At 41.4% G+C, this 25744-nt stretch overlaps 2 protein-coding genes across 2 annotated transcripts; one reads left to right on the top strand and one right to left on the bottom strand.

Moving 5' to 3' along the window:
- The first annotated feature begins 354 nt into the window (after window positions 1–354).
- On the top strand, window positions 355–7860 carry LOC118209490 (extracellular calcium-sensing receptor). The gene is made up of 6 exons (XM_035384807.1): window positions 355–603; window positions 1010–1304; window positions 2837–3664; window positions 4145–4372; window positions 5434–5557; window positions 6689–7860. The coding sequence occupies exons 1-6, from the start codon at window positions 371–373 to the stop codon at window positions 7606–7608; spliced, it is 2628 nt and encodes an 875-aa protein (XP_035240698.1). The 5' UTR covers window positions 355–370; the 3' UTR covers window positions 7609–7860.
- Window positions 7861–11498: 3638 nt separating this feature from the next.
- On the bottom strand, window positions 11499–23540 carry LOC118209489 (extracellular calcium-sensing receptor-like). The gene is made up of 6 exons (XM_035384805.1): window positions 23324–23540; window positions 22318–22612; window positions 17422–18219; window positions 14749–14970; window positions 14533–14656; window positions 11499–12777 (listed from the first exon to the last, which is right to left on the bottom strand). Exons 2-6 carry the CDS (start codon window positions 22576–22578, stop codon window positions 11864–11866), a joined length of 2319 nt encoding a protein of 772 aa, XP_035240696.1. The 5' UTR covers window positions 22579–22612; window positions 23324–23540; the 3' UTR covers window positions 11499–11863.
- Window positions 23541–25744: the final 2204 nt, after the last annotated feature.

Raw genomic sequence — 25744 nt, 5'->3', positions numbered from 1 at the left:
CTTATCGTTTGTTTATATTAATGTTTGACTTTTTAAAAATTTGATAAATATTTAATTTTCATATTTTGATGTTTGGACCAATGTTTTATAAGTCCACTGTGGAGAATCTACATTCTCCGTGGCTGATCAGAGAGGCTATCTGCTACCATCTGGTGGTTATGGCATGGCTAATCAGCCAATCACAGTGCCCTATGACTTAACTGCAAGGTCCTTTTGCCATCTCTGTGTGTATGTGTGTCTCATGGGCGTTTACTGTCAGTCACATGATAAATTAACAAAGAGGGTGTGTGATGTGATTTATAGGATGGGTGCAATGTGGTTTGTAAGGTGCTGCAGTCAGTGCGATTTGCACCAGTCTGAAGCCTCTAGGATGTCATCCGTCAGCACTGTGGTGATAGGTCTTCAGTTTCCACTTGTCCTTTTGGTTGTATCTGTTGAAGGCTTGGGAACACAGCCAGCGTGCCAGCGACTGGGTGACTTTGACCTCCCCGTGCTGGAGGTGAGTGGGGACATTCTTATTGGAGGACTGTTCCCTCTGCACTTCACTGCTCCAGAACCCAACCTCTCATATGTGTCCAAACCGCGTCATGGCCAGTGCCACGGGTGAGTGTGATCACGTTTTCCTTCCTTTATTTAAAATAAGAGACTTTCCGCTGAAGACCAGATCATTTTTCTTCAGAGACTTTTTTTGAGCTCCACTGAGTTATGGGCTTATAGCAGAAACAGTGTGCTGAGGGAGCCTATGACAGTCACATCTGCCCTTGCGTTGCTGGAACTGGTGCAGTTTGTCCATCGGTGTGGTGTGGGAGTTCTTCACAATACTACATCACTACAAACAAAGAGAACCCAGGGAGCACATCTTTCCACTGATTCTGCACGTATCTCCAAGTCATCAAGTGTAGATAGATTGCACCCCTGTCTACCGACACATCCCCTCAAACTCAACCTTTGGCTTTTTATTCATCTCTGTTCAGTGCTGTTGTTGTTGTTGTCCCCTTCTCTCTCCCAGGTTTGACTACCGGGCATTCCGCTGGGTCCAGACCATGGTGTTTGCCATCAAGGAAATCAACAGAGACAACAGCCTGCTGCCAGGAGTTCAGCTGGGTTACAGAATCCTGGACAGCTGCGACCACATACACACCGGCCTTCGGGCGGCACTTTCACTCCTCAATGACTCCTCACGCCAAGTGAGCACAGATCTTTGGTGCTCCGGCGGCGCTCCCGTGTCGGCCATCATCGGCCTGGCATCCTCTTCCCCCACCCGTGCGGTCGCCCACACCGTGGGGCCTTTCAGAATCCCAATGGTGAGCTTTAGTAGAAGACAGACAGTAAAGAGAGGATGCATGTGGTTTAAAGCTCTAAGTATATCAGACCGATGATATTTCATATATATAAATGGCTGTAATCTCTATGAACAGCATGTATTAGTGGTGAAGACACTGAAAGTGAGTGATACAATGCTACTGTCTAATAAGGAGAGATTTTGTTTTCTATTCATTCATTTCACTCATCCTCATGCAATAAATTAAGCAACTGTGCCCCCTATTGTCTTCAGTGTATGTGCAATTTCAGCATTGAACATTCATATTACCAACAAACATAAGCGTGATCCCTTCCCAAAATTCACACTATCCATTGGCACTGAAACTGATGTCAGCTGAATATGAAGGACTAAACAGAAACAAAAAGATTGTAAAGTTTGCCCCTGAGCTTCAAATCCAGTGTGTCATAATGTTGATAGAGTATCACCACCGAAGCTGAGCTTCATGACTGTTCTTCATGACTAGCCTTACTCACAAAATGAAGGTAACATTCTGCAGTAATACATGTCAGTGTTTAAATGTTGGGGAGGTGCAACAGGCAGTAAGGGAGTGTTCACCCTCCTTTCGCTCAAGCCATCTTACCCTTGGCTAACAGAGGAACACCATTATCTATTCGGTTATATGCTCCATTGGTGTGTGTCCCTGTAAGTTGACATTCAGTCCTCTGAAAGTAAAAAAACAGACAGCAACAATGCATAATAGATATAAAATTTCCAATCATGTAATACATTCTATTTTATATAGAGTTACTTAATGATGTCTCACTGACTGGGGACAGCTTGTTAAAAATTCTTATTGTGAAAGATATTAAATTTGCTTCCATCACAGAAGTTAATTTCCTTTATGGTATTGTCTTTCCTGACCTGCCAAGCATGTCTGTCGAGATTCTATTTAAATTATCCTCTCCAGAATGACAGATAGATCTTCTGTATTCAAACTTATCCGGTTTACCTTGTTATGCTTTGGAGCTATTAAATTGGCATTAGATAGCCAATAAACTCCTGTGACCGAACAGGCTATTATGGATTAAACCCTTCCTTATACCAAAAAAATTCAAGCCTCTGACAAAATATTCCAGAACAATCAATTGTGCTGAAGCAGAATGCAGACCTGGGTTACCTGGTAATGTGTGATATTGTCAGGAAAAATAATTCAGGACATAATATTACATGGATGTACAAATTCTACTGGTATATTCTATTGAAGTTTTTATGAAGCAAATGTGCATTTGCCTTCTTGAATAAATTTGTTTCATTTTGGGTAAGATAAGCTTGTTTAATTTGTTCATTATTATTTAATTTTTTTTCAGCACTTTTCTTGTTGGTGTACAAGGCGGTTTATAGACAAAATGTAGAGGTCCAACCCTGGAAGGTCCATCTCTAGCTCTTATGCTGTTTACTTTGAAATGCACTTATGTAAGACACATTGACTAAAGCATCTGGTAAATGACTAAATTGTAAACTGTAAGCTGGTATCAAAGACTTGTATGATAATGATGTTTCTATGTGTCCCAGGTGAGTTACTTTGCCACCTGTGCATGTCTGAACAACAAAGAGACATTCCCCTCTTTCCTGCGGACGGTGCCCAGCGACCTTTTCCAGGTGCGTGGGCTGGTCCGCTTGGTCAGTCACTTTGGGTGGCGCTGGGTCGGTGCCGTGGGCACAGAGGATGACTACAGCCGGTACGGGATACAGGCTTTCTCAGAGCAGCTGCGTGAACACGGGGGCTGTCTTGCATTCTACAGCATCCTCCCAAAGACACCTTCCCAGAAGAAAATCAACCAGATTGCTGATACAGTGGAGGCCTCCAGTGCTCGGGTAGTCATAGCCTTCTCCACTGAAGGCCAGCTGTATGAGCTCTTGGTTGAGGTTGGCCGCAGGAACCTGACAGGGAGGCAGTGGGTAGCCAGTGAGGCGTGGGTGACTGCTACCCTTCTGTCTGCCCCACAATTCCACCCCATTCTCACTGGAGCTCTGGGCTTTGCCTTTCGTAGAGGCAGCATACCAGGGCTGAGGGACTTCCTGTTACAGACGCGTCCCTCCCCCAGACCAGAGTCCATCTTTTCCAACATTTTCTGGGAGGAGCTGTTTGCCTGCAGGCTCAGTTTCCGTGAAAATGAAACTCACACTGACACAGTACTCCCAGCCTGCACTGGGGCTGAAGACCTGAGCACCAGAAAAAGCATCTACACTGATGTCTCACAGTTAAGGGTCTCCTACAATGTGTACAAGGCTGTGTACGCCATTGCTCATGCCCTGCATAAGCTGCTGCAGTGTGACCATATGGCACAAGCTTCAGGAATCAGGGCCTGCATCAGCGGTCTCCAGTTTAAACACAGAGAGGTACAGCTCTTCTGCAACATTGCAAACTGTGTGAGTGTGGCTGTGTGACTAAATGCATGTGCCTGTTTATGCGTGCATGTGTAGAGCATATAAGTGAGTTTTTCTTTGCAGTATTTGTAAATGTATGTGGGCAAAGGTGTGAGGATGTGTGTATGTATGCATGTACATGTGAATTTTGGTGTGCTTGCATGTGTCGAACCACTGTGGATTTTACAGTATTTTTAAATCTTTCACTTATGAGTTGTTTAATTATTGCAAATTGCATAATGCTGTAAAGTATGCAGTAGTACAGTAATACACAGCAGGTTCCAGAGACCAATGCATTGTCTGGTTCCATATGGTTTTCAAATTTGTGTAAAGCTGGTCAACTTTCTTCCTAAAACTACTTCATTTAATTTAGAGAACACCCATCAAATGTATATAGCTGCATGTTCCCTATAAATTAATTCCAACTTTAATAGTCTGAAACCCTCTTCACAGCTTCTACTCTATTTGAAGAAAGTGAACTTTACAAACCAGCTGGGAGAAAAGGTGCATTTTGACTCAAATGGGGAACCAGTGCCTCTCTATGACATCATCAACTGGCAGCTGGATGGTAAAGGAGGAATGAAGTTTGAGAAAGTTGGCAGCTTTGACGCCTCTGCCCCAGAGGGGTTACAGCTGAACTTGGATGAGAAGCTGATTGTGTGGACTGGTGGGCAGACTCAGGTGAGTCCACGTGTCACTCAGGGCACTGTGGACAGCTGGGCATAACCTCCAATGCTGATCTGTGGAAACCTGAAGCTGATGTGTTATGCCCTGTGTAATTTTTACACATTGAATAGTGGATATATTTCTAGTGCAAGGCCAATGGCAGACATGCAAAAACAATAAATAATGTCATCTGATGGAACAAATGGAGAACATTTTTTGTGTATGAGATATAAGCCTCCAAATGTCTAAGACACTCTCAGATTTTTTAAATGCAGATGCAGTGAGCACATGCCGAAATGTGCCGTCTGCAACAGACCAGTCCAACAGGAAGTGAGGTTCTGGCCTAATGATGCCCACTGTTGCTCTATGGGGCTGACTATCCTCTAGACGAAAAATTGGAATGCTGTTAATTGGGCCTCGATTTCGGGATAATTATAGGTCTTTGTTTGGACACAGCTGGTCTGCCCAAAGATCAAAGGTCCTGATAACATTTGAAAAATCCTGTTTTAATTGTGTCTTGCTTTTTTTTTGTGGTCCTGTGTCTGTTTTAAAAATAAAAAAATTCAGACATGGGAGCACAGAGGAAGCAGTTTAGCGGCATAATATTTATTGAAAATGTTTTGAAATGACTGGCAATTGATGAGTTACTGATACAATTGTTTTGCATAATGCTTATCAATAATCAACCACAAAGGTACTTTGTATTCTAAAACCACTGGTACATTGTAGGGTTTGCATGATAAATTCATAATCTCGTGCCAGGGAGTCAAAATGGATATATAGTTTTCTTGTAAATGAGAAGACATCAGATTGATCTGTATGTGGTACAAATATGTCTGTATTTTAAATTGCTCTGCTGCTAGGCCCACATTCATATATAGAGAACAATATGCATTTGGGACTCCAGTGATATGTTGTATAGCAAGGAGACTATATGGCTTCATTGAGACAGAGGTAAATGCAGTACGACTTTCTCAGGGACAGGAGTGGAGAGCTAAGGAGTTTCGGAGCATGAGGTAGCAGGTGCAGTCATTTTAAGGGCAGGGTGGTGTAACTGCCCTCCCTTTGCTTTGCAGGCTCCAGTCTCTGTGTGCACAGAGAGCTGCCCACCAGGCACTCGGCAGGCCACACGCACAGGAGAGTCCATCTGCTGCTTTGACTGTCTCCCCTGTGCAGACGGTGAAGTCAGCAACAGGACAGGTGAGCCAAATCCTAATGACATTTTAATCAGTATTTCAAGAACCCGTCAACTCATAACTGTTCCATCTGCAAGAGTTGCATTTTATTTCCCATATTTATTCCGTTAGTGTTTAGGCTTTCAGTGAGAAAATGAAAATATTGACAATATGTTATTCTGAATTTAAAAAATAACTGCAGCATCAAATCTGTATAGGATTTAAATCCTTCGTTAAAAAAACTGTCCATACAAATCAGGCTCCTATACAGTTTATTTTATTAAAGGCATACTATATGCAGGATTGTTAATTTTTTTTAAATTATAAAATATTATAAAATAACCTTATTAAGGCATCTTCTTGAACACCGGTTAGAAAATCCTGCACAGTATGCCTTTAAGAAACACACAGGATGTGTTTCAGTCCATGTTGGATTGTTGTCAGACAAACCAGGAAACTCCAGAGAATCAGTACACACCAGTTTCCCTGTTTTCCTCAAGATAATCTCTGCTGATTGAGATGTTCTACTGCCTGCATCCTAATAAAACATGCACAGAATGCATTTCCTCTGGGATCTGCCAGGTAGCTCATTCAGTTAAGGCACCACATTGTGGTCCCAGACTGAATCTGGGCCGTGCCAGCCCGACTGTGGCAGGTAGGTCCAGTGGGCGATGTGCAATTGGCAATTGTGTTGCCCAGGGATTGGGTTCAGTCAGTTTGGGGTCCACATTTCATTGCTCTCTGGCGTCCCCTGGTGGTCAATCGGGCACCAGAGGACTGCATACCAAAGCAGCATATGATAAGTCTTCCTCTGACTCTGAGGTGTCAAATGAAGTAGGCTGGTGACTCCATTTGTTTCTGAGGAGAACTGTGGAGGTATTCACTCCCGATTGATCTGTAGGGACCAAAGAATGTGGCTGTGGTTGCTAATAGTGATTGGTCATTCCGAATTATGATGGAAATGGGACAGCCCCATGTGCGGCACCAATATTTAAACTTTAAAAAATTAAAGAAAAGAATGAGTTCTGTTAGAATTCATATTTTAGTTTCACATCCATCATAATTACTATATGGTTATGTGATTGCCCTTTATACAGGAATAATTCCTTCAACAGGGAAATGTATGTATTTAGTTTATTATCTGTGCCTTCTGCAGGTTCCACTGAGTGTACAAAGTGTCCACAGTATTACTGGTCAAACAGAGAGAGGGTGGCTTGTGTGGCGTCAGTGGAAGAATTCCTGTCCTTCCAGGACTCCATGGGCATTATCCTGGTGGCCTTGTCTCTCCTGGGTGTTTCCATGACTCTGGTTATCTCTGTAATTTTCTATCATTTCCGGGCAACAGCCATCGTCAAGGCCAACAACTCAGAGTTGAGCTTCCTCCTTCTGCAGTCACTCATGCTGTGCTTCCTCTGCGCATTGGTGTTTGTGGGCCGGCCCTCGGAATGGTCCTGTTGGTTGCGGCAGGTGGCATTTGGGGTAAGTTTTGTCCTCTGCATTTCCTGCATCCTAGTCAAGACCATCGTGGTTCTGGTGGCATTCCGGTCAACTCTTCCTGGGTCCAGTACGGTGAAGCTGTTCGGACCACCACTGCAAAGGGCGGTCATCCTCACCTGCACTGCAGTCCAGGTTATTTTGTGTGCTGTCTGGCTGGTGTGGACACCACCTTACCCTTTCAAAAATACCTCCTATGAAGCCGGGAAGATCATCTTGGAGTGCAAAGTGGGGTCCACCCTGGGCTTTTACCTGGTGTTGGGCTACATCGGCCTGCTGTCCTGCATCTGCTTTATCCTCGCATTCCTAGGCAGGAAGCTGCCAGACACTTTCAACGAGGCCAAGCTCATCACCTTCAGCATGCTCATCTTCTTCGCTGTCTGGATCTCCTTCATCCCGGCCTACCACACCTCCCCGGGGAAGTATGCAGTTGCTGTGGAGATCTTTGCCATACTGGCCTCCAGTTTTGGACTCCTGCTCTGCATGTTCCTTCCCAAGTGCTACATCATCTTATTGAGACCTGAGAGGAATACTAAAAAGAGCCTGGTGAACAAACCGACACAATCTACTAATTGGAGATAAACATAATTTTTGCAAACAGACTTGTCAGTTCCTATTTCTAGTTATTCACATTCACCAGTGACAACTAACTATGGTAATTAATGAGACCTTGGCACTAATGTAAGAAGTGCAGATGTTAGCCCTGGTATCCTGGTAAAATTGGCCAAAGTGCTCTATGTGGACTCTATCATTCCTGCCTAAAATGATTGATTATGTGTATACTACAAGCATTGTTTCTCCTGATTCATTTTCCTGTTGAATTCAATGGAAAAAATTTTCATAAACAATGCTTGTAGTATCTACTGCATATCTGGCAGCAGCACGGTGGTTTGAGGCTCATTTGATACCTTGTACCCTAGATGACTTAAAGCCATTTAGCCAACAAATGTGTTCTATACTGCATATCAGCATAATTTACAGCTGAATATAGTCCTACCCCCCAATTCCCATAGAGATCCATTCAAATGCGAGTTTTTGTATCGCTTGCACAATCTGACCATAAGGTATGGCATGCAAAGGATATGCACCCAAATACAAAACATGACTTTTTTTATTTGACATTATGTTAATTTGTCTTAAACACTGAAATGTGGGACTACGTATAAAAAGTGCTGTAATTACTACACAGTGAAGCCAAAATGTATAAGAATACCCTTTAATAAAAGCTGCGCTTTGACAATGTGTGAATTGTTTGATTACAAACAGAGAAAATAATATATTAAATCAGAAAAATGCAGGTGGTTTTAATGTTGTGGCTGATCGGTGTATATTAAAAAATAAATTGATGATAATATGTAAAGATTCTTTATTTCTTACTTATTCCTTATAAATAAAGGATTTTCTCTATACATACTATAGACAATGCTGCTGAAATTGTCATTTTTCTTGATGCATTTTGAGTGAGGAGTGAACACAAATGTACACAATATGCAAAAGCCAGAAAACACAAACAACCTGATTCATCAATCTTTTATTGGCGGTATGTGACGATCTGTGGCTCCAGATAAATTCATGAGCGGTAAAAACCTGCTCTTCAGCTATAATTATATACAGATCCATGAAAAAGTAGTTGCTTGTTTCCTGATTTCCTCTATTATTGCGTATTTGTCACAGTGAATGGCAAACACAAAACACAGTTTTTCAATTATTGTTTCATTTATTTAATTAGAAAGTTATCAAGCACCTATATCAACATGTGAAAAAGTAATTGCCCCCATAAATGTAATAACTGGCTGAACCACATTTAGGAGCAATAACTGCAATGCTTCCTTCAATTTGCTGAGGAGAAATTTAAGCACAGTCTTCTTTCAAGAACTGCTTTAATTCTGACAAATTGGTAGTCTGGGAATTTCTTAACAAAAATGATGGTGTTGAAGATAAAGATAACAAACGACAAAGACGGGAGCTCCATTTTATAATTAAATAAAACGACCAGTCGGGAAGAGGTACAAGTTCAGTCTTCAAAAATATAAACTCCAATACATGAGTTTATATAGGTTTCAGAGACAAAAAACTGTTGTTCCAGCCGATGCAATTCATTTAATAACCATATGCAAAGATTCCATTTATGACCAATCACGAGCTAGGATCAGGGAGTCCATACCAAGACTAACCATGTGAGCCTCCTCCAACTTGACATGTCCTCGGATCCCCTGATGTACTTTATTTATACAACAACTGGAATCTGTCTCCTCTTGCTTACATAACAACAGATACATTGGACTGGGTGAAACAGCAGACAGTTTGATTTCTAGACTATTAAAAGTAAACATTCAGCCCTTAGTGAAATATATTCATTTTGAATCCTACCACAGACTCTCTATTGGGACTTTGACTCAGCCAATCCAAAACTTTAATGTTGCTTCTTTTCAGCCATTCAGGGGTAGACCTTTTTGTGTTTCATGTTATTGCTGCATAACCCAATTATGCTTCAGCTTCAGCTCACAGATAGATGACCGTACATTTCAGTTGGGAATTTTCTGGTACAGAGCAGAATTCATGGTTTCTTCAATAATGAAAATTCGTACAGGTCCTGAAGCAGCATAGCATCCCCACACCATTATGCTTCCACCACCATGTTTGGCTGTTGGTATGATGTTCTTACTGTGAAATGCTGTATTTTCTTTACAGCAGACATAATGGGAAAGTTCCACTTTTGACTTATCTGTCCATAGAACATTATCCCAAAAGATCATCCAGGCGCTCTTTTGCAAATGTGTGAGGAGCATTGATGTCTATTTTGCTTAGCAGTGGTTTCCACTTTACTACTCTTCCACAAATCCCATTTTACCCAGTCTCTTTCTCATTGTGGAGTAATGAACACTGACCTTAGCTGAGGCTAGAGAGGTTTACAGCTTTTTGGATGTACTTCTGGGATGTTTTGTGACTTCCTGGAGGAGTTGTTTCTGCACCCTCGTAGAAATTTTGGCAGGCTGGCCACTCCCGGGAAGATTCAAGTGTTCTCCATTTAGAGATAATGGGACTCACTTTGGTTTGGTGGAGTCCCAGAGCCTTTCAAATTGCTTTGTAAACCCTTTCCAAAGTGATACACAACATTTCCAAAAGTAGGTGGACACCTGGACATCACACCCATATATTCTTGTTGAAAATCTCATTCCAAAACCATGGGCATTAATATGGAGTTGGACCTCCCTTTGCTGGGAAAGCTCTAAGAAGGCTTTCCAGTAGATTTTGGAACATGGCTATGGGGATTCCCTTCCATTCAGCCACAAAAACATTAGTGAGGTTGGACACTGATGTGGGGCATAAGGCCGGGCTCGCAGCCAGCATTCCAATTCATCCCAAAGGTGTTTGATGGGATAGCGGTAAGGACTCTGTTCAGGCCAGTCAAGTTCGGTCACATCAAACTCAGCAAACCATTTCTTTGTGGACATCTTTTTGTGCACAGGGGCATTGTCATGCTGAAACAGAAAAGGGCCCTTCTGCAAATGTTTGTCACACAAATGGAAGCACACAATTGTCTAGAATGTCTTTGTTTGCTGTAACAGTAAGATTTACCTTCACAGGAGACTAACCCAAAAAAGCAAAAAACAGCCCCAGACCATTATTTTTCTTCCACTAAACTTTATATTTGGCACTATTCGGGCCAGTGAAGTTGGCACTATGCATTCCAGCAAACCTAGATTCCTCTGCCAGACTGCCAGGTAGTGAAGCGTGACTCATAACTGCAAAGAACACTTTTTCACTTCTCAAGAGTCCAATGCTTTACACCATTCTAGCCGATTCTTGACATTGTGCATAGTTAGGCAAGGTTAGGCCTGTGTATGGCTGCTCGGCCATGGAAACCCATTTCATTAAGCTCTTGACGAACAGTTCTTGACGTTGTTTCCAGAGGTGGTATGGAACTCTGTAACAACTGAGGAAAGATGATTTTTGATGAACTGACTTGTTGGAAAGGTGGCATCCTTTGACAGTCCCACATTGAAAGTCACTGAGCTCTTCAGTAGGTCACTGAGCTCATTCTACTGCCAATGATTGTTGATGGAGATAGCATGGCTGTATGCTTGATTTTATGCACCTGTTAGTAGTGGGCTTTTGGAAATGTATTGTATATTTCAACAACTTTTTTATCTCTTCTGAAATTTTATCATGGCATGGTGCGGTAGAATCTTTGTGGTGACTACTTCACTCTGATGGTAAGATTCAGTATGAGTTAGGTTTACATTACAGGCATTTAGCAGACGCTCTTATCCAGAGCAACTTACACAACTTTTTACATAGCACTTTACATTGTATCCATTTATACAGCTGGATATATACTGAAGCAATGCAGGTTAAGTACCTTGCTCAAGGGTACAACGGCAGTGTCCTTACCCGGGAATCGAACCCGCGACCTTTCGGTTACAAGCGCAGTTCCTTACCCACTGTGCCACACTCCGTCCTCGGTTTAGATTCAACAGGGCTGGCTGCAATCAAGCCTGGCCATGTTCCACTTGGTTAATTGGTTTTTTTGAGTAACTATGCATGATATAGGTGTTTGATAACATTTTTAATTCAATAAATTAAATGAAAATTTAAAAATTTGATTTGTCTTGACTCAGTTTATCTTTATCAAATACTACATTTTGTCTAATGATCTAAAACTATTCAGTGCAACAAACATGCAATAATAGAGGAAATCAGGAAGGTGGCAAATTCTGTTTCACAACACTATATGTAGATTTTCACTCACCAAAATATACAGTAGCAGAAGAACACAAAATAAATACTTTAAATCAACTCATAAATCAATATTACTGAAATTTTTTTCTGTTCTTCAGAGGGATTTTGATGGCATTTTTCCCATCATGTGCTTTCTGGTATTTTGCTCAGGCCGAAACAATATTATGAAACATTTAGGGACAAAAATGCAAGTGATCAGACCAAAGCTAGATGCTAAAATGGCAAAGATCTCAACAGCTACAGTGAACTTTCCAGGTGAGCTAACATAAGCTGGTATAAATGTGATCCAGACTGCACAGAATATGAGCATGCTGAATGTGATGAATTTGGCTTCATTGAAGTTGTCAGGCAGCTTACGAGCCAGAAAAGCTAAAACAAAGCACAATATAGAGAGGAGTCCAATATAACCCAAAACAGCCCAGAAAGCACTTTCTGACCCCAAGTCACATTCGAGAATGATTCTCTCCTTGGAATGTTTCATGTTTCTGAGTGGAAAAGGAGGTGACAGAATCAACCACAGGGTACAGATCACAGCTTGCACCAGAGTAAAAAGTAAAACACTCAGTCTCTGCTGGGGAGGCCCAAACCACTTCATCACATTACTGCCTGGAAGTGTAGCCCTGAATGCCATTAACACCACTATTGTTTTTCCCAGAACACAGGAGATGCAGAGGACAAAGGTGATGCCAAATGCAGTGTGGCGCAGCATACAGGACCAATCAGAGGGCTGACCGATGAAGGTAAGAGAGCAAAGGAAACACAGTTTCAATGAAAACAGCAGCAGGAAACTCAGCTCGGAGTTGTTGGCTTTTACAACGGGCGTGTCTCTGTGTCTGTAAAACACAGCAGCCACTGTGATGGCCATGCAGGCCCCAGTCACCGAACAGGCTGCCAGGATGATCCCAAGAACCTCGTGGAAGGACAAGAACTCAACAGGTTTGGGTACACATTCATCCTTCTCAGCATTCGACCAGTAGTCGGCTGCACAGGTGATACAGTCCAGGGAATCTGCACAAAAGAGAAAATCTCATTATTCAGGAGCGTGCAGAAGAGGTTGGGCATTAAAAAGGTCTTCAGGGTTGTGGGATTGAAGCATGGACTCTAGTTTTCTGCTTTACCAGGGATGTTGTTAGGATTTGAGGACACTGGGAGGAAAAATGTTGAATTTCAACCAGTATAGCATCAGTCTGGCTGACTTTGGTATGAACAATGAAAACTTACATCAAATAAGATTTTTGTATATTGAATAATAATAAACATAAAATAATAATCTTTGTGAGCAGTCAAGACCTGAGCCGAAAAAAGGTTCCCTAAAATGGTAATACAGTATTACAACCTGCCACAAGAGACATTGCCAAAACTTGTATCAGCAGGAGATGCCTATGATGGGAGACATTTGCAGAGTACAACCAAATGGTCTATAGTACCATGACCAACATCTGGAAAAATTGACTGTTTAATGAGCCACACTGCATACCAACATACCCTCAGTTATCTTACCCTCAATCACATAAAATGCCTACCGTTTTCAAAAGCTTCACCTTTGGTGCCTTACAGCCAAATATCATGACAAATTAAATTAGGATGTCACTCATCTGCAAAACCGATTCCACACCTTAAAAGTGAAAGAAAACTTAATTATATAGCATAAATTTAATGAATTAATAAAAAATTAAAAAACTAAAATGTTTTGATTACATAAGTATACACACCCTTTGCTGCAACAGCTATTAAACTGCTCTGGAGCAACAAAGAGTCTCAAAACTAACAGCTGGCTAACGTTAAGTTAGATAACTTAGCAGGCTCAAAGTTAAACATCATCCAGTAAGTAAACAATATCCATAGGCTACCCACCACATCTGTCTATTCAGCTATATGTCTTGTTTCAATAACGTGAAAAACTGAAGATGATGTTTTTCACACTAATTAATTTATCAATTCATTAATCATGCTAATTGTTCCATAAATAACATTAACATTAGATTTGTGTATGGACAGTGCATGGACTGAAGTTAACTTGCTAGCTTGCTCTCTGGCTCTGATTTGAAACATTCTATCTAAAACAACTGGTACTATTTAACATATTGCCTTTCCTTTACACTCATTGGTAATGCCCCATCATGGATTATTGACTTGGCAATTCATTATTGAAAACACTAATTGAATACCACAGTATCAACCCTGGGCTGCCATCCCTCCCTGGGTCCGCACAAACCTGAAAAAGCTGGCTGCGCTCACTCTGAAGTAAATCTTCCCTTCCCTTTAGTGTGGGTTTCTGGAAAAAAAACCCTGTATATCCATATTTATATTGCAAACTAAAGAAACCCAACAACTTCTTTATCAATAGTATTAATGATAATTGTAAATAACTGAGCTATTAACGTTGATGATTAGTGAAAACGTGCCTGTCATATCACTTACACAAAGCTATTAACACACGCACAGGGTAGCTGAAAGGAGTACTGATATGTGCGAGCAGTGATTGTGCTCCAATGTATATCAGACCTTGAGTGGTACAAAATATTCGGTGTTAGCCTCAAAACATTTGGGACTTAAGCCCTGAAAGCTCAGGCCTAACCACGCCACTGATATTAAACTCATTAACACTGACTGGCCGTAGCACATTAAGTTGCAGATGTGTCCTCCAACATGTGAGAGCCTGTAAAGTACATTGATAAAAATACACATATTCCGAAATTACTTATGTTAAATGCAATGTATTTAATGTGCTACATAGAGATAATTATTCCTGCTTCTCTGTACCTGTAGCATTGCTGATTTCTCCCTCAGCACAGGGTACACAGTCAAAGCAGCAGACAGGTTTTCCTCTCTGCACAGCCTTCCGAGTGCCTGGGGGACAGCTCTCACTGCACACTGACACAGGCACCTTCAAACAAATATCACAGCAATATACATTGGAAACAAATGTGACAAGCCACCATATCTGCCCAATGACATCACATTTGAATGTGAAATTACCTGTGGCTGATCACCTGCCCAGGTAATGTTCTTGTTCATGATGAACACCTGTCCATCTGGAGCAGATGCATCATAGTGGCCCACAGTAACAAACTCCATGTGCCCATCCCCCATCACCTGCCAGTTCACCAACTCATAAGTGGCCACCGGGTCCCCATTGGAATCAAAGGAGACTTTGTACCCGTTCCTGGAGAAGTCCACTTTTCTCAGGTGCTCCATGACCTGATGGAAGGGAATCAGAGGGCTGATAGTAGGCTATACCAGAAAGTAACCAGCTCAACTTCCACTCAACCTTCATGTAACCATCCACTCAGTTTTTTCACTCCACCTCATCATTTGCAGGCTCAGCATTGGTATGTGCCTTTCCCAGGTTCTTACGGCCAACTTCCCAGCTAACAAAGAATGTTCTTACAATGTGTTTTCAACGTTATAACAAGGCAGCAACATTTTGAGAAAGTTTTGTTTTAGCTAGGATGAAAATTATCAGGTGATCTACACTCCACCTGATTGTATTCACCCTGGAAATAGCCTATTCTGCCAACTGAAAGGAATTTAAGAAGTGGTTTAATAATACATTTTTTGTGGCCTTTTAGGTAGTAGGTTGTGTGTTGTAGGTCAAACTATGCTTGCTGATTTACTTTACACCGTAAAGGTCAGTTTATACTCCAGTGACTGTGTCATTTGGTTTATACTCCTGGCAACTGCCACCCTGTGGTCGCTACAACGGTGGCTGAGGATGTCACTGGGAAAAAATGCATTGAACTTTGACCCTCCAATGTTATGGTAATGTTTGCCTCAGACAGCGGGTCCTTTGGCTCAATCTGTCAACTTGGGGCTAGCTAGCACATTAGCTAACGTTTACAACGGACACTGATAGACTATTCTAGAAAAGCATTTTTAGTGCCCATTAGGTAGCCTACCCATGTACTGCACTGTCTAAAAGTGTCAAGAAAGTTAAGAGCTGTAGCAATTTCTGTACCAGCTGTAGAAGAGCTTGTCTCATATATGTGATATTGGTGACACGTCACCACGTAAGGTACACAAAGCAGACTGAGAGAGACATGAGAGATTTCGAGCTGTGAGTGTTACTGAATGCCCAATAAAGACGAGAAAGACAAGTAAAGCGCTATAACTTTATTTGACAGGGACTCTCTTAAGAAAGAGTTACAGATTGCTTCCGATTACTGCTTTGCAAAGTAATGTTAGTTAGCCTGAATGAACGTGTTGTTTGTCTAATGCAGGGGTAACCAACAGGTCGATCGCGATCGACTGGTCGATCTTCAAAGCCTTCACTGTCGATCCCTAGCATTTTCGCATTTTCTAAAAAAATGAATTAATTAAAAAAAAAATCATGCTCTGGTTGATTGGTTGTTTTAACCAGCTTTTTAGACCTAGCTCTGGCTCGTTGATTTGAATCCCGCATAGGTCATATGTTATCTTACAATCTCTAATTGGTTATTTGATACGCTGAGGTCTATGAATGGCTGCATGCAATTGCGGGTGTGGGTTTTAAAAAATCACGTAACGAGGGTCAAGGAAGTAATAACGTTAACAGTTTGTACAGCAGGAGTTGCGAGCAGTGCCAACCTTAACTAACATAACAACATTGATATGGCTGAGGGTCCAGCCAAAAAGAAATCAAAAACGTATTATTTCCACTCGGAATGGAAGCATGAATTTCTTTTCATGTCAGTGAATGAGAAGACTATATGCCTCATATGCCAACAGGCGATAGCCTTGTATGGAGCATCATCATGCTACCACCCATGCTAAATTCAGACTCGTATCCACTCAACAGCGCATTAAGATCAAAAAGAATCGATGAACTGAAAAGAGAGGTCTAAAAGCACAGCAGTCGTTTTCATCTCCCCTACAGCAATAAGCAAGGCAGCTACAAAAACGTCCAGGTTACCACGTTTTGGCAAGGCTACCGCCTGTTGGCAGTAGCCTTGCCAAATGTTAGCTACTAGTCTGTATTGTGAAGAGTAACAATGACACGTTTGTGGCTAGCTAGCAAACTAGACAGCAACCATGTATGTAGGCTACGCCTGCAAATGCTTTAAAGTTATTTGCGTTAACAGAAACTTGTCTCTCCTATATTATTAAAAGTATCCTATTTAGCATCCTATTCAAATAAGCTTGGTGGCATTCTAGTGTAGCAAGTGAAATACTCTATGTATTTGAACCTCGAGCGTTTCTATAAATAGAGAATCGTACTCCTCTCACGAATGCCACCTTGTGTTTAGGTTACATCCCTGAAATATGCCCTGCTTATTTGCTTTCTCCTTTTGCAGAGCAACAAACATATGTCATGTATTAAAGCAGCTTTGTCCTCCGAGGGTCAGCTGTTGCTATAATCTAGCTGGAGTGTGTTTACACTTTTTGCTAACGAAAACAACCACAGTCAATGTCATTCATGAAAATTCTGAGATTTCAGTTGAGCAACACTTGAATATATTGTCACTGGAATATAAACAGCCGTCACATCTGACGCTCTGCAAGTTACCCTGGAATTGTGGATCGGCCAAAAAATAAAAATAATGATAATAATTGTTTGTTGTTGTTGTTAGGGTATTATTATTATTATTATTATTATTATTATTATTATTATTATTATTATTAATACCCTTATCGATTATAGTTGAAAGATTGTGCAATGGTCCATTTGTTTACCTGCTGTGGTTCAACTCGGATACTTCTGTTGCAGTGGGGTGGAGCTTTAGATTCGTCTGTGCAGATGATGCTGTGTATGGCATAGGCTATTGCATACACAGCCTTGTACACCATGTTGGAGATGCGCAGCTGCGATGTGTCTGTGTAGGGGTTCTGCAGATCTCGCAGATTCTGGTTTCCATCGCATGTTTTCCGACCCGCTGCAGTCTGACTTCCCCCCAGGCTGCAGCCGAAAGCGCTCTCCCAGAACTCTGTGAGGAGTGGTGAGTGGGAAACCTGTGCCGGCCCCAGGTCCAACAGGAAGTCTCGCAGCCCTGGAATGATCGAGCGGCGGATGCCAAAGCCGATGGCACCAGCACACAGACGGAACTGCGACATCTCGCGGTCAGTGACCCAGGCCTCACTCCCAATCCACTGTAGCGGGGCCATCAGCCTGCCTTCCAGCTCTGGCAGCAAGACCAGCATGTCGCCCGAGGAAGCGAATGCCACAACGACGCGGGCCGTGGACCTGCTGATGACCTCTGCCACGCGCTGCACTTTTGCGCGGGGATTGGTCCTGTGGAATGCCTCTGAGTACTCCACGCAGATGCCTTCTGCCTGTGCTGCCTGCAGGAAGGCGGCCATCCCGTTGTTCCCGTAATCAGAGTCACTCCGCACCGCTCCAATCCAGGTCCAGCCAAAATGCTTCACTAGTCTAGCCAGGGCAGCTGCCTGGAAATAGTCACTTGGGATGGTCCTGGAAAAGGTGGGGTACTGCAGCTTGTCACTAAGACAGGCACAGGTGGCATAGTGGCTCACCTACAGCTCCATGAAAGGAAAGATGCACTTGTTAACGGTGAATGTATCCTATTTGAATGTAACTTGAATATATTCTCAACATGAATATAGGTAAATTAATATATCTGTCTACACACCTACCTACGAGGGACGGAGGGAAATGCCACTATTTGTATTTGTATCTGTATTTGTACATCCGACAAAATTATTTGTATTGGTATTGGAATAAAAACCAGCATGCCAAGTAGGGATGGCATAAACCGGAAGTGGGTGGAGTTTAACACAGAAGCTGTATTCAATTTTTTTCGGCTCTGAACTCCAGCAAATTTTATATGAAATGAAAGAGTATAATGTTAAAGCGCAGACTGTCAGATTTCATTTGAGGATATTTATATTCATATTTGGTGTAGGAATTACAGCCCTTTTTGCACATGCACTACATGGACAAAGGTATGTGAACACCTGACATTCAACATCTCATCAAAAATTATGGGCATTAATATGCAGTTAGTCCACCCTTTGCTACTATAACAACCTGCCCTCTTCTCGGAAGACATTATACTACATGTTGAAGCATTACGGCAGGGATTTGCTTCCATTCAGCCTGAGGAGCATTAGTATTAGCATTAGCATTGGGCACTTACAGCTGAGGCCAAAACTTTACACACACCTAGGCTAAAGACATTCAAACTCAATTTTTCACAACTCCACACATTTCATGTTACCATACATTTACTGCGTTAAATCAATTAGAGCATCTACTTTATTTCCATAAGAGGTCATTTCCAAAATAATAGCTAAGAGACTTATTTCAGCTTTTGTGTACTGTATCAGATTTTCAATGAGTCAATGAGTCAAAAATTCACATACACTTTGTTAGTATTTGGTGGCATTGCCTTCTAATTGCTTAACTTGAATCAAACGCTTGGGGTAGCCTGCCACAAGCTTCTCACAGTACTTTGCAGGAATTTTCCCCACATTACTCCTGACAGAACTGGTGTAACTCAGTCAGGTTTGTGGGCCTCCTTGCTCGGGCACGCCTTTTCAGTTCAGTCCACAAATGTTCTATGGGATTCAGGTCAGGGCTTTTATGGGACCAGGTTTTAACTTTCTAGCTGATGTCTTGATGTGTTGCCTCAGTATTTCTAGATAATCTTCCTTCCTCATGATGCCATCTATTTTCTGAAGTGCACCAGTTCCTTTTCCGGCAAAACACCACCACAACATGATGCTGCCACACCCATGCTTCACAGTTGGGACGGTGTTCTTTGGATTAAAAGCCTCACCCTTTTTCCTCCATACGTAGCGCTGATTATGACCAAACCCTTCAATTTTTGTTTCATCTGACCAGAGAACACTCCTCCAAAAGGCTAGGTCTTCATCCTGATGATCACCTGCAAACTTCATTCTGGCCTTTTATGCCAGTCTTGCAGTAGGGGCTTCTTCCTTGCGCGACCAGCCTTTCAGGCCACGGCGGGGTAGGATTCTCTTATTGGTGGATGTAGATACTTTGGTACCTGATGCCTCCAACTCCTTCACCAGTTCCTTTGTTCTTGTCTTGGGGTTCAGTGTAACCTTTCGGACAAAAGTTTGTTCAGCCCTGGGAGTTATTTTGTGCCTCCTCCCTCACAGTGTCTGTGTGGTCCCAAGATTTCTATATTTGCATACAGCTATTTGTACAGATGCTTGTGATACATTCAGGTGTTTGTAAATTGCTCCTAAGGAGGAACCAGACTTGTGGAGGTCCACAATTTCTTTTCTGAGGTCTTGGCTGAGTTGCTTGGATTTTCCTATGGTATCAAGGGCAAAAAGGCAGTGGCTCTAAAGGTAGGCCCTTAAATACAGCCACAGGTGCCACTTAACTCCCAATTAACTCCTAATTATGACAATTAGCCAATCAGAAGCTTCTAAAAACTCATTATATTAATTTCGGGAATCTTCCAGACTGTTTAAAGAGACAGTAAATTTGGTGTATGCAAATTTTTGACCCACTGGAATTCTGATATAAATCTGTCTCTAATCGATTGTTTTAAAATTACCTCTGATGTGAACAAAGTAGATGCCCTAATTAACTTGCCAAAAGAAATGTATGGTAACATGAAATGTGCGGAGTTGTGAAAAACTGAGTTTGAATGTCTTTAGCCTAGGTGTATGTAAACTTTTGGCCTTAACTGTAGGTCTGGCTCGCAGTTGGCTTTCCAATTGTTCCCAAAGGTGTTGGATGGGGCTGAGGTCAGGGCTCTGTGCAGGCCAGTCAAGTTCTTCCCCTCTGTTCTTGACAAAACCATTTCTATATCGACCTCGCTGTGTGTCCTTCCTCAAACTGTTGGGAAAGCACAGAACCCTGAAGAATGTCTTTGTATGCTGAAGAATTAACACATTGGCCTTCACTGGAACTAAAAGGCCTAGCCCAAACCATGGAGCCCAGACACTTTTGGTCATATAGTGTAGTTACATTTTAGGGGACCAAAAGTAATTGATAATTTGGCTGTTAAGCTGTTGATTGTCAGTGTGACATTTGCATTTCTATTCTGTCCCTGCTGTCTCTCAAAATTGAGAACTAAATTAGTGTTAATGCCAGTAAAACAGGTCATCATGAGGTTGAAACAATACGAATAAACTGATCAGAGACATAACCAAAATATTGGGTGTGTCAAAATCAACGGTACATTGTTAACCTTTTCAAGCCGAGAACCCCAAATTGTGTCAAAAATCACTCCTTTTAATCTCTGTCCAATAACTCCCTTATTTCCAAATGTAGCTATCATTTTCTTATTTTTTTGTTATGCAGGGGAGACTTGTGACTCTCAAATGTGTAAAATCTACCGACATTAAAGCGAGGGCTGCTTTTGAAAACCACGGCGACCTTTCGCTATATTTACACTGTTTTGTCACCACAAGCAGTAGCTGCTGAAAATACACATGGTCCAGGGAGAAGTCACTTCCTTGCAGTCGAAATGCTTCAGAAACGTGCCATTCACGAAAACGTTAAACATCATTAGCAAAGACAGTTTAAGCTATATTTCATCCTATTGAGAAAGATGATGGTAAAAGAAAGTGAAAGTGCACTTTCTGGGGATGAGAAAGAAAGGAACTGCTCATGATCCAAAGCATACCACCTCATTGGTGAAACAAGTTTGAGGTAATATTATGTCTTATATATGTATGTATGTATGGTGGCTGCCATGGGAAACTTCTCTTGTCTTTACTGATGATGTGACTGGTGGAGGCAGCAGCAGGATGAATACGGAAGTGTACAAACATCTTATCTGCTCTGATCCAACAAAATACCCCATTGGATGGCACTTCAGCTTGTAACGGTACAATGACCCCAAACATACAGCTAAACCAACCAAGGAGTTTTTCAGCATCAAAAAGTGGAATATTCTTAATCAGCCAAGTCAATGCACAAGAAACATGAGACAACCTGAATTCAAATGAACTTCCTTTTGACTTTCTGAAGGCGCAAGTAAAGGAGAAAAGCCACTTAAACCAGCAGCAACAGAAGACGATGCAGAACATGACAAAACATCACCAAGGAAGATACAGTCTTCCACTGCAAAGGATTTGACTTTATTTAAGATTATGCCAATTACTCAATGTACTTTTGGGCCCCTAAAATGTGGGAAATGTTTACAAAAACAGCTACACTTCTGGCACAGATCACTCGAGGTCAAGCCGACAGTCTACACTTCACAATATTCCTTGCTTCATTTCAAATCCAATGTACTGAAGTACATAGCCAAAACAAAAGGAAATTATGCAACTGTCCAAACACATATAGACTGCCTTGTAACTATTTGTCTATACACTAGTATCATGCACAAATACCTGTAGCCATTTAGAAAGTTCAGAAGTCACGAGAATATTGGGTGCAAGATATATTTTGGCTGATTTTGGACATGATAGTAAAGATCTCTATTTACAGAAACAATAGTAAGACCAATTTACAATGAAATCAGCAGGCTCATTACCCAAAAATATTTATCTGGAGCATATTCTATATTAATGACTCATCCCTCGGATTTTTACAAATACATTTACGAATGCAATATAATATAATGATATAATGATAATTCATTGGAACATGCACGAAAGGACTAGGCAGGAGAAGCTCACCTGGGGGATGCCGAAGGGTCCGAGAATTCTGGACATGGCGATGGAAGGAGTGGAGCTAGACTCACCCACTACAGCATGCACAGTGGCAGACTTTGAGCAGGACTGGTTTGGAAAGAAGACTGGCTCAATGCCATTGGCCAGCTGGAATGCCACCTTCACGGCCACTGGCACAGAGGCACAAGAGTCATGGATCTGGTATCCCAGAGTTACACCTGGTAGGAGTTCTGAGCTGTTGTTGATTTCCTTGATGGCAAAAGCCATGGTTCTAGCAAAACGCAGTTCCCGGAAATCTAAACTGTTTTGAACAACAATATGAAGAGTCACATACAATGACATGAACATAACAGAACATGCAATAAGTTGACTAAAGACAAGAATGTATAAATATACTTTTCATTTAATTAGACATGTTTTATATTTAGATTATAAAAAATAGAGTGGAGCATTGCCTCAGTACACCAGAAAGATCCACAGATTAGGTAGAAGGTGCTCTTTGATATTGTGGGCATAAATATCCCAGATTGTCTATGTATTCAATATTTGTTTGACTCCTGGAATTATAGAACTTAAATATTTCTGAAATTGCCAAATATATATATATATTTCAAACTATTAGTGAATACTTTACTGCTCTAAGGATGTGCTCTAATGGCTTACCTTGAAGGCCACACAGATGGTAAATACTAAAACCGTAACAACCAATACAAAATAAAATGTAAATCTTGTAAATAATGTGCAAAATAATAAAACAATGAGAACATGCATACAACAAAATAAACAGCTTTTAAGATTTAAAAAAAAAAACTTCATTACAATTCATTACAAAACCTTTGGAGATCATAATATATGTTTAACAAAATATATCACAACATATTTACTTTCTGCAGTTCATGTAATAATGCATTTAATGACATATTTTATTTGTATTCATGTATGCATATCCAAGATCTAAAACATATATACACAGGCCTCAACATTTCAGAATGCTCTTCCCCTCTTCACTTACCTCCCTGTACAGTGCGGAGCTTTGGGTGGGCTGGTATAGTTGTGCTCAGTGCTGGTCACATAGTAGTGGATGGAAAAAACGCCTCCGATTACAAAGTCGCCAGGCTGGGATAAAGACTCAGGACTGGGGGTCCCCTGCAGTGTGCACCCCGACCCTGACCCTCCCTTTGCCAGGGTGAAATCTCCAGCCACCAGTGCAAGTACCAGTGTGGTCCACATCACCTCCATGCGTTCAGGACAGGATGTGGCACTCGCTCATGTTTAAATACCCTCCTGAAGCACAGCCCCCTGAGCTCATGGAGAGGAAGAGGCATTCCCTTCTTGGGGAAACACATGCAGAGGAGTGGCTATGTATTATTTACAAACGACTGATTATTATGATTCCATTTTTAAAAAATTTGTCTCTGATCCTCATAGGAATCCTCAGCTCACCACACAGGCATACTCAACCACACACAATTGTAAAACTGAACTGAGGAGTGTGCAGTTAAATCACTGACACATGAACCTATAAGCTTCATGAAATTGATGCAGTGATAATTATCAGTATCAACTCTCTCCGGGTTCAAAATGACCACATTACATACTTTGACCCCAAATATAATGTGCAAAATATTACATACACCATATTTACAGCCCACAAGAAATATGAAATATGAAAAAAAAATTATTCCAATATGGTCAAAATATTGCATTTCAAAATTATTGATGTCACGATAAACAAGCATGTAAACATCCAGACCCATGGCGCAACTCACTTCCGCAGACACATTTTAGCTGGCACCACCTGCGCATGCGTCCCACAAAACGTCCCTCAGAGGTCATCCGTGAATGAGTGAGTGACCACAATTTGCCATGCATAGGCCACGGCGGAAGTTCCTGAGAAATGTTTTTCATGAGAAACAATTGCTCACATATATTTGCAGACCCGTCACAACTGTGCATGGATAGACACGCACAACAGGTACAGTAATGTGGTACATGAGTGGGAGCCAGGTTTGTATATCCTCCAATTACTTGGATTGGAGTGGTTAATTCTGTTAAAATATGGAACAAAAGGCAGTGTGGGAAAATTGGACATTTATTCCAGTCAAACTATTCTGTAAAATTTCCTGTCTAGTTAAATATGCATGTCTATGGTTTAAAAGAACAAAACTTCACAAAGCCACCATCTACTTCCCTCATAGCCCTAGCTCACTGGGTAGCACATTTGCCTATGGAACGTTTTGGTCAAGTGACAGAACCAGGTTCAAATCCTCCCTCAAACTGAAGGAAACCTCTGGCTTGCTGGCTAACTAAAAATAAAACATTTAAAGGATTGCTTTTGTATCTGTAAAATCTTTGTGGGAAACTCATTTATGTTTCTGAAATCCAAATAAAATAAACCCATACGTTAGACAGTTTTTGGTATTTTCACAAAGTTTAGTGTTACCTACCTTGCTAATGATATGACAGACCGAGTGTATAACGATAGTACAGAGGCCTCCAAAATTAAGCACCAAAATCTGCATTGCGATAATGTTTACTGGTACAACAGGCACAAGATAATGGATTCTTCATGCCAGGTATATTGATTTTCTTTAAGTCAAAACCGACAAAACCTATGTTTTTACTTGTGAGCTATGCAAGCTGAGAGTGAATACACTCTCTACTGCAAAGACGTCAAACACAAATCTAAGAACACATATAAAGCTGAGTGTATTAACATTGACTTTGCTAGCCAATTTAGCAAAGTTTAGATAAGTTAGCCAGATTGTAATGTTACATACAGGCAAGTGATTTAATTCAGTGAACATTAACGTTAGTCTAATTAAATAAAGTCTGTAGCATTAATTTGTCTGACAACAATTATGTTCTATCAAAAACGAACATGTCGCTAACCAGCTAATGTCAGGTTTGCTGACATAAAGCAAACATTAGCTAACCTTAGCTGACGTAGTCATACTATTCTCATGATGTGTCTTGCCGCCCATACAATATGGCGCAATGCATGGGACTGGTCTTTCATGATAATCACCTACTATTTGATTACAATCACCTGTGTTTGCCAACCAATGTGTCTGCAATCAATCCAATACTATGAATAGCTTAGCCAGAATCATTGAAATGAAGGTCTGGCTAGGCTGAGGTTGGCTTGCTGTTCTTGGACTGCATTTATATAGCGCTTTTATCCAAAGCGCTTTACAATTGATGCCTCTCATTCGCCAGAGCAGTTAGGGGTTAGGTGTCTTGCTCAAGGACACTTCGACATGCCCAGGGCGGGGTTTGAACCGGCAACCCTCCGACTACCAGACAATCGGTCTTACCTGAGCTATGTCGCCTTTTGCCACCTAAGGTTAATATTGTAACAGCATACAATTTTATTTAAAGTTGATCTGGTGATATAGAGGGTAATTCTATGGACCATTATAAATGTCATGCT

The sequence above is a fragment of the Anguilla anguilla genome, chromosome 12 (assembly GCF_013347855.1).
Source record: "Anguilla anguilla isolate fAngAng1 chromosome 12, fAngAng1.pri, whole genome shotgun sequence".
Lineage (NCBI taxonomy): Eukaryota > Metazoa > Chordata > Actinopteri > Anguilliformes > Anguillidae > Anguilla > Anguilla anguilla.
The sequence above is the reverse complement of the archived record's forward strand: the minus strand, read 5'-3'. Positions and strand labels throughout refer to the sequence as shown.

What these genes read in the sequence shown, in the direction of transcription:
- LOC118209490 (XM_035384807.1), top strand. Translation starts at nt 371, where the DNA reads ATGTCATCCGTCAGCACTGTGGTGATAGGTCTTCAGTTTCCACTTGTC. An exon ending in GGCCTTTCAGAATCCCAATG is followed by an intron (nt 1,305 to 2,836) that starts GTGAGCTTTAGT and finishes TATGTGTCCCAG; the next exon opens with GTGAGTTACTTTGCCACCTG. An exon ending in GGACTGGTGGGCAGACTCAG is followed by an intron (nt 4,373 to 5,433) that starts GTGAGTCCACGT and finishes TTTGCTTTGCAG; the next exon opens with GCTCCAGTCTCTGTGTGCAC.
- LOC118209489 (XM_035384805.1), bottom strand. Translation starts at nt 22,578, where the DNA reads ATGGCTTTTGCCATCAAGGAAATCAACAACAGCTCAGAACTCCTACCA. An exon ending in GACCCTTCGGCATCCCCCAG is followed by an intron (nt 18,220 to 22,317) that starts GTGAGCTTCTCC and finishes ATGGAGCTGTAG; the next exon opens with GTGAGCCACTATGCCACCTG. An exon ending in AGAAATCAGCAATGCTACAG is followed by an intron (nt 12,778 to 14,532) that starts GTACAGAGAAGC and finishes TCTTTTGTGCAG; the next exon opens with ATTCCCTGGACTGTATCACC.